The sequence below is a fragment of the Dama dama genome, chromosome 19 (genome assembly GCF_033118175.1).
Source record: "Dama dama isolate Ldn47 chromosome 19, ASM3311817v1, whole genome shotgun sequence".
NCBI lineage: Eukaryota > Metazoa > Chordata > Mammalia > Artiodactyla > Cervidae > Dama > Dama dama.
Genome location: NC_083699.1, coordinates 33,183,167 through 33,191,370, shown reverse-complemented (window position 1 = coordinate 33,191,370; position 8,204 = coordinate 33,183,167). Strand labels below are relative to the sequence as shown.

At 39.9% G+C, this 8,204-nt stretch overlaps 1 protein-coding gene across 1 annotated transcript in view; it reads left to right on the top strand.

Annotated features, from left to right (window-relative positions):
* Positions 1 to 727: 727 nt before the first annotated feature.
* Positions 728 to 8,204, top strand: part of CCDC39 (coiled-coil domain containing 39) — a 61,541-nt gene continuing 54,064 nt past the window's right edge. Inside the window, exon 1 of the mRNA XM_061166638.1 lies at positions 728 to 820. Coding sequence (XP_061022621.1) covers positions 731 to 820 — 90 coding nt within the window. The 5' untranslated portion in view covers positions 728 to 730. The remainder of the gene's footprint in view (positions 821 to 8,204) is intronic.

Here is an 8,204-nt window from a genome sequence, read left to right as displayed (position 1 = left end):
GAAATACAACTTTTTTTTTTTGCGGAATTAAAGATTTTACACATGTTAACAAATGAAAATATAAAGAAAATAAAGGTGTAGGAACTCTGCGCTGCAAGTCAGCCATCTCTGCACAGTTCACGTCTGCGGTTAGCTAAGATTGTAAACTGGAAGACCAGAAGTTAAAACAGACGAGGATCAAAACATCCAGAAATGTTTCCAGGGAGTTAACTCTGCTTCAAAATCCCTGTCTACTTCAGTCTACCGAGATTTCACCTACTAATGAAACTCAAACGCCACTTGAACATTCTTTTCGTTAGCTTTCACCTGCCGCCTGGCGCGGTGCGGATCCGTGCCTTGCGGCCCCCGGGAGACCGCAGGCGCCGGATTTTACACACCCCCGGGACCGCAGATGAGGTTATCCCGAGCCGCACGTTGAAGGACTGTTATGCCGGCACCTGGCAACCCCAAGGAACTTCTGGAAGAGTAAATGGATTCTCTTCCCTGGGGGTTCAAGAAGAAAAAGTTGTTCTGGATTCAGGGACAGTGTTCTCGACCGGAAGTTTTGCCTCAGGACCGGAGCGCTTCCGGTTTGGTAACTAAGGGCGCGAAACGGTTGCTAGAGCTCGGGTAGCAACTACTGCGGAGCTTTGCGAGTTCCTGGGGTTGCCTCAGGTGCCGCTCACGGGTGAAATGAGAAAGTGGCTCTTTCTTCTGCACCTTTTCTGAGGTCCCCTATCTATTTGTCATCATGAGTAGTGAATTCCTGGCGGAGCTGCGTTGGGAGGATGGGTTCGCTATCCCGGTGGCGAACGAGGAGAACAAGACACTGGAAGAGCAGGTAAGGATCAGGTGAAGAAGGCGAGGTGGGACGGGCGAGGGGAGAGGGGGCCTTTGGGGGGACGTTTTTTGGTTGGCAGAAATACCCAAACCCTTTTATTTCTCTCGTTCCTTCCCGAATGCCATCTTTCTCGGTTTACCTCTTCGGGACCATCTCTTTCTTTGCTCACCTGCTAGTCCTTTTCGGTACTTGCTAAGCGTTGATATCAATCAGTCCAATTGAAACGATAATTGGTATACACGACTATAAAGTTTGAATCTTTACTCCCTCCTCTTCCAATTCTTGCACTCATTTGCGACGTCCTGAGTAGTAGAGGGAAAAAGCGCCAGCTTTTTCCTGCCTCAGAATTAAGCGCGTTTTGCAAAGTGACTTCTGAGGTTTGCGTAGCAACAGTTATTTGCGGATGTTTGTAAACAAAACACGTATGGTTGACTTTTCTTTTTGAGTTTCTTCCTATGATATTTAAAGTGACTCGAGGAAATGTTTTCAAGAGGGATGTTCTAATAAGTATGTACAGTGTGCAGTTTACAGCTTTTCAAAGTGAGGATTAAGTTGTCACAGAACGGTATAAAAATATTTTACGTTGCAAGGAGTATTTGGGGGATTCCCTGGTGGCTCAGCGGTAAAGAATTCGCCTGCCAATGGAGGAGAGGCGGTTCCATCTCTGGGTCCAGAAGATTCCCCTGGAGAAGCAATAGCAACCCACTCCAGTATTCTTGCCTGAGTAATCCTTCCGTGGACAGAGAAGCCTGGTGGGTGTCATCCATTTGTCGTCCGCAAAGAGTCGGACAGGACTTAGTGACTAAACAACAAAGGAGTATTTTAAGCAGCTTGCAACCAAAGCATGGTAGTTGTTAAAAATAAAAACTGTAACCAGCTCAGGAAACTTTTAAAGACCTTGAGCAGTCAGTCTAAAGTTCCATCACATGGCAATGTGTTGTGTGGAAGAGTCCAAGAAGAACCTATGATGCTTTAGAAAATGGAAGACAAAGTCTGCTCTCCTCTGAGAAATGAAAATGAAAATCCTCCACTCTGCTTCTTGAAAATATTTTTTAAAAATATTCTTACTTATATACTTATATCTAATTAGATGGTTTCAGATTTTGCTTTTTAAGTGAAGAACTGCATTAGGAAATATAAGAGATCTAGCACTGAATACTGAGGAATAATAATGTTAATAAGTATCCAGTCCTGAGTTCAGATCCTGTATATCAGCGTTGAGTCAGTTTCTTCTTCTTATGTAAACTGGAGATAAGGAAAATGATTATTTCACAAGGGTGTTATACTGCTCTAAGGACATTAATATAGGTTAAGTTCCATTAAAATGTTCATTTTGTGTATTTTTGCTATAATATGTCTTACAGGATTTTATATACTTATTACCTGGATTAGCTATTTTTAAAAAAATATTAAAGAACAAAGAATAATGAGGACCATAATCATGTCACCTAATAAACTCTGATATTAAAAAAAGCAACTCTTGAAAGTTTAAAATATTCAAACAGAAGAGAAGGGTATAAAATAAAAAATACAAGATATTCTCTCTCCAGAATACTCACTGTTGACCATAGATGTGACTATCATGACTTTAAACAAATATCCTAGACATCATGATCTACAGGTATATAGACAAAAAAGACAGGAGTATTATAAAAATAAAATCCTATTACATGTGCTATTTTTAGCATAGAAATGTAATTTTACTTGTGTTTAAGAGGAGAAAATGAAAGAAATTGTTGACTGTCAGTGAGTGTTACTTGGTTATAAGAGATAGTGGTTGTGAAAAAATTTCTGTAACATTAAGAAAAACTAAATAAGAAAAATGAAATGGTTAAATTAAGTGTTTCTAAAAAAATTATTTGCTTCATTTGTAGACAGTATGAGTTGACTCCCTGATCTTTCATTTTGCATCTTTGAAATGAAGAGATTAGCCCTCCTACCCTTTCTGATACCTTCTTTTCTCCATTAAAAACAGTGGTTTTTATTATTTCTGTATTATCAAGGTTTATTTTATTTGCATTCTATTCAATGCTCTTAATTTACTACAAGTATTAAGTCTTAATTTTATATTTAATAGGATTTAATGGTCCTTAATACAGCACTTTACTAAGTTTATCTTATTTTGAAGTTTTCACTTTTGATTCATCTTTTGACTGGTTGGATACTGTTCATGTGTGGTTGTTTCAAGAAGGGCCCGCAGTACTGTGCTTTTAATTCCTCACATCTTTGGTTGCCACTTACTCTGCCTGCTTTAACTTTATATTCCTTAAATCATACTATTGGATCATCAAGATGCTTTCTCTCTGCCTTACTACTTCCTCCTGGACTCCTGTGTTTCCCAAGTGGACTGTTTTTCCAAAAGCCTATTTCCCAGCTGTTAACTTGTGAATTCACTTTATTCCTTTACTTGGTTGATGGTCTATTTCCTACGTCACATATCTTCTTTTTTTCTTGAGTCATTCCCTTATTTTGATGAACTAGTTTCTCGTGTCTCCCTAAGAAGTGTCTATGTGAGGTAAACACTCTGAATCTGAAAATATTTTTATTTATCTTCACATTTGATGGTAATTTGGCTGGATAAAAAATCCTAGATTAAAAATAAAATTTCCACAGAATTTATCAAGAATTTTGCCCTGTTGTCTTTCAAGCAGTGTTGATGGTGAATCAGTTCAGTTCAGTCTCTCAGTCGTGTCCAACTCTTTGCGACCCCATGAATCGCAGCATGCCAGGCTTCCCTGTCCATCACCAACTCCCAGAGTTTACTCAAATTCATGTCCATCGAGTCGGTGATGCCATCCAACCATCTCATCCTCTGTTGTACCCTTCTCCTCCCACCCACAATCACTCCCAGCATCAGGGTCTTTTCCAATGAGTCAGCTCTTCACATCAGGTGGCCAGAGTATTGGAGTTTCAGCTTCAGCATCAGTCCTTCCAATGAACACCCAGGACTGATCTCCTTTAGGATGGACTGATTGGATCTCCTTGCAGTCCAGGGGCCTCTTATGAGTCTTCTCCAACACCACAGTTCAAAAACATCAATTTTTTGGCACTCAGCTTTCTTCACAGTCCAACTCTCACATCCATACATGACCACTGGAAAAACCATAGCCTTGACTAGATGGACCTTTGTTGACAAAGTAATGTCTCTGCTTTTTAATATGCTATCTAGGTTGCTCATAACTTTCCTTCCAAGGAGCAAGCGTCTTTTAATTTCATGGCTGCAATCACCATCTGCAGTGAATTTGAAGCCCCCAAAAATAAAGTCTGGCACTATTTCCACTGTTTCCCCATCTATTTCCCATGAAGTGATGGGACCAGATGCCATGATCTTAGTTTTCTGATTAAAATGATTTTCAGTTCTTATTTTTTAAAATTGATTTCCATTTCTTTATAGGTTACTTTTTCATTCTCTGGAAGCTTTTAGAGTTTTGTTTCATCTTTCATAGCAATTTTAATTTTGGCAACTATATCAATCATATTTTTAATTTTCAGGTTATGTGCTTGTTGCTTTTTTGTGTCGCATGGTCTTTTAGGAGTATATTATCAATTACACTCTGAGTGTATATGTGTGTGTGCGTCTTTAGTTCTTGTCTTTTTTGTCCTGAATTCTCTGTTTTCTTTGGGATCTTTTTATCTTGATATCCCATACATTATGTAAGTTTTCAATAAGTAGCTGGTGATCCTTGCATATCCTTTTATATTTAAGAAAGAGGCAGTAAAACGTTGTTTGGGAGCTCTATGGGGAAGGAATTATCAAGTTGTGGAGAATTAATCATTATGCTTTAATTTGAAAAGCAGATTCTTTTGCTTTGGGTTTATTATGCAATGATAAAAGTCATAATTGACAAAGAAAATAAAAGTGATAAAGTACCAAACAACACAACAGCCAAATACATAAAAGTAAAAGTTATTATAAATTCTAGTAGACCTTGACAAAAATATTCAGTGAGGTACTTCAGTATCTGGACTTCCCAGGTGGCGCTGAGGTAAAGAATCTGCCTGCCAATGCAGAAGACACAAGAAACCTGGATTTGATCTCTGGGTTGGGAAGATCCCAGGAGTAGAAAATGATAACATGTTCCAGTATTCTTGCCAGAAAAATTCCGTGGACAAAGGAGCATGGTGTGCTACAGTCCATGTGGTCACAAAGAGTGGGATACGACTGAGTGACTGAGCACACACACACACACATACAAAAGATAAAAATAAAGATATACAGTATATGAATAATACGACAAAAATAAAAGCAAAGAGAACATACATCCCTTAAGTATAATATGTTCACAAAACATTTACAAAGGTAGATTGTGTACTAGACCAGTGTAAAACCTAAAAATGAATGATTAACCTTAAATACAGTATGCTAAGTGAAATAAGCTGGACACATAAGGACGAACACTTGATATGGTTTGGTAAGGCATGATTATCAAAGGTATGATTCCACCAATATGAGGTAACCTAGAGTAGTCAGATTTATAGACATAAAGTAGAATGGTGATTTCTAGGGGCTGGAGATAAGGAGGATGTGGGATTAGTATTTAATGGATACAGAGTTTCAGTTTGGGAGGATGAAAAATTTTTGGAAATGGATGATAGTGATGATTGTACAACGTGTGAATATATATAATGCCATTGTACTTAATATACACTGGAAAATGTTTAAAATAGTAAATTTTATGCTATATATATTTACAACAATTAAAAATGCATGATAGAAATTTTATAGGTCACATTTTCTGATCATAAGCCAACAGAATTAATAATAAACAGTTTAAAAGATTACTCTCCATTATTATGGACTGAATGTTTGTGTTCCTCTTGCAGTAATTCATATGATGAAGCCCTAACTCCCAGTGTGATAGTCTTTAGAAATGGGGTCTTTGGGAGGCAATTAGGTTTAGATGCGGTCTAGATGGGGTGGGGACTGGGATTAGTGTTCTTATAAAAAGAGGAAGGAGATCTGGAAAAGGTTGATCCTCATGCCAACCACCAGAAGGATAGTATCAAAGAATCTGCTAACCATTAGACAATTGCACTCATCTCTCATGCTAGTAAGGTCATGCTTAAAATCTTACATGCTGGGCTTCAGCATTGTGCAAACCAAGAACTTCCAGATGTCCAAGTTGGGTTTAGAAAAGGAAGAGGAACTAGAAATCAAATTGCCAGCATTCGCTGGATTATAGAGAAAGCAAGGGAATTTCAGAAAAACATCTATCTCTATTTCATTGACTGTGCTAAAGCCTTGACTGTGTGGATCATGACAAACAGTGGAACGCTCTTAGAGAGATGGGAATACCAGACCATCTTACCTACCTCTTGAGGAACTTGTATGTGGGACAAGAAGCAACAGTTAAAACCCTGCATGGAACAACTGATTGGCTCAAGATTGAGAAAGGAGTACGACAGGGCTGTCTGCTGTCACCTGTTTGTTTAACCTATACGCTGAGCACATCATGAGAAAGGCTGGGCTGGGTGAATTACAAACTGAAATCAAGATAAGCAGGACCTCAGCAACCTCAGATATGTGCTAATGGCAGAGAGCAAAGAGGAGCTAAAGAGCCTCTTGGTGAGGGTGGAGGAGGAGAGTGAAGAAGCCGGCTTAAGACTAAATAGTAAAAAAACTAAGATCATGGCATCCGGCCCCATTACTGCATGGCAAATGGAGGGGGAAAATGTGCAAGTAGTGACAGATTTCCTCTTGTTGGGCTCCAAAATCACTGCAGACAGTGACTGCAGCCATGAAATTAGAAGACGTTTGCTTTTTGACAGGAAAGCAATGACAAACCTAGACAGTGTGTTGAAAAACAGACATTACTCTGCTGACAAAGGTCTGTATAGTCAAGGCTATGGTCTTTCCAGTGGTCACATATGGTTGTGAGAGCTGGACCATAAATAAGGCAGAATGCCAGAGAATTGATACCTTCAAACTGTGGTACTGGAGAAAACTCTTATACGTCCCTTGGACTGCAAGGAGATCAAACCAGTCAATCTTAAGAGAGATCAACCCTGAATATTCACTGGAAGGACTGATGCTAAAGCTGAAGCTCCAGTATTTTGGTCATCTCATGTGAATGGACAACTCGTAGGAAAAGTCCCTGTTGCTGGAAAAGATTGAGGGCAGAAGGAGAAGAGGGTATCAGAGCATGAAATGGCAGGACGGCATCACTGATACAATGAATGTGAGCTTGGGCAAATTCCAGGAGATGGTGAGGGACAGGGAAGCGTGGCGTGCTGCAGTTCATGGGGTTGCAAACAGTTGGACATGACTGGATGACTGAACAACCAGAAGAGTAAGAGAGACAGTGATCTGTAGAGGTGGGGCCTTTGGGAGTTCTAGTTGTTGGGGGCAGGGGGTAGCTCCAATACTTTGGTCACTTGATGCAAAGAGCCAATTCATTGGAAAAGACCCTGATGCCCTGATGCTGGGAAAGATTGAGGGCAGGAGGAGAAGGGGATGACAGAGGATGAGATGGTTGGATGGCATCATCAACTCAATGGACTTGAGTTTGAGCACACTCTGGGAGATAGTGAAGGACAGAGAAGCCTGACATGCTGCAGTCCATGGAGTTGCAAAGAGTTGGACATGACTGAGCCACTGAACGACGACAAGAAGATGTAGGGGAGAGGGGGTTGCACTGGGATTAGTGCTCTTGTAAGAGAGGAAGAGAGACCAGGGCTCGTTCTGTCATGTGAGGGCACAGTGAGAAGGCAGTCATTTGCAAGTCAGGAAGAGAAATTTCACTGAAACCAAATTGACTGGCACCTTGATCTTGGACCTCCTAACCTCTATAATTGTGAGAAATAAACTTCCATTGTTTTAGCCACCCAGTCTATGATTTTTTGTTATGGCAGTCTGAGCTGACTAAGATAGACATCTTAAATGCTTAGGCAAATTTCTCAGAAATACATTCTGAATTGTTGTTGTTGTTCTGTCACCCAGTCATGTCCAACTCTTTGTCACCTCATGGATTGTAGCACGCCAGGCTTCCCTGCCCCTCAGCATCTGGATAGCTTTATATTAAAGAGAAGTTGAAAGGGAAAAAAAAAGTCACCTTTTAGAAAACAGTAAAAGGAGACTACTTCGTACCCACATCCATGTGTTCTCATTCATGCCCAGCTCTTTGGACCTCATGGACTGTAGCCCACCAGGCTTCTCTGTCCATGGAATGAAAAACAGCAAAAATCTTAGAGAAAACTCGTAGCTTTAAATTCCTTTATATTTAAATCAGTGTCTTAGCTTGGGTTGCTATACTGAAATAACATAGACTCAGTAACTTAAAAAACAGACGTTTATTTCTCAAAATTTTGGAGGCTAGAAGTCAAGATCAGGGTGCCATATTGGGTGAATATATTGGGTGAGAGCCCTCTTCCTGCCCTGTAGATG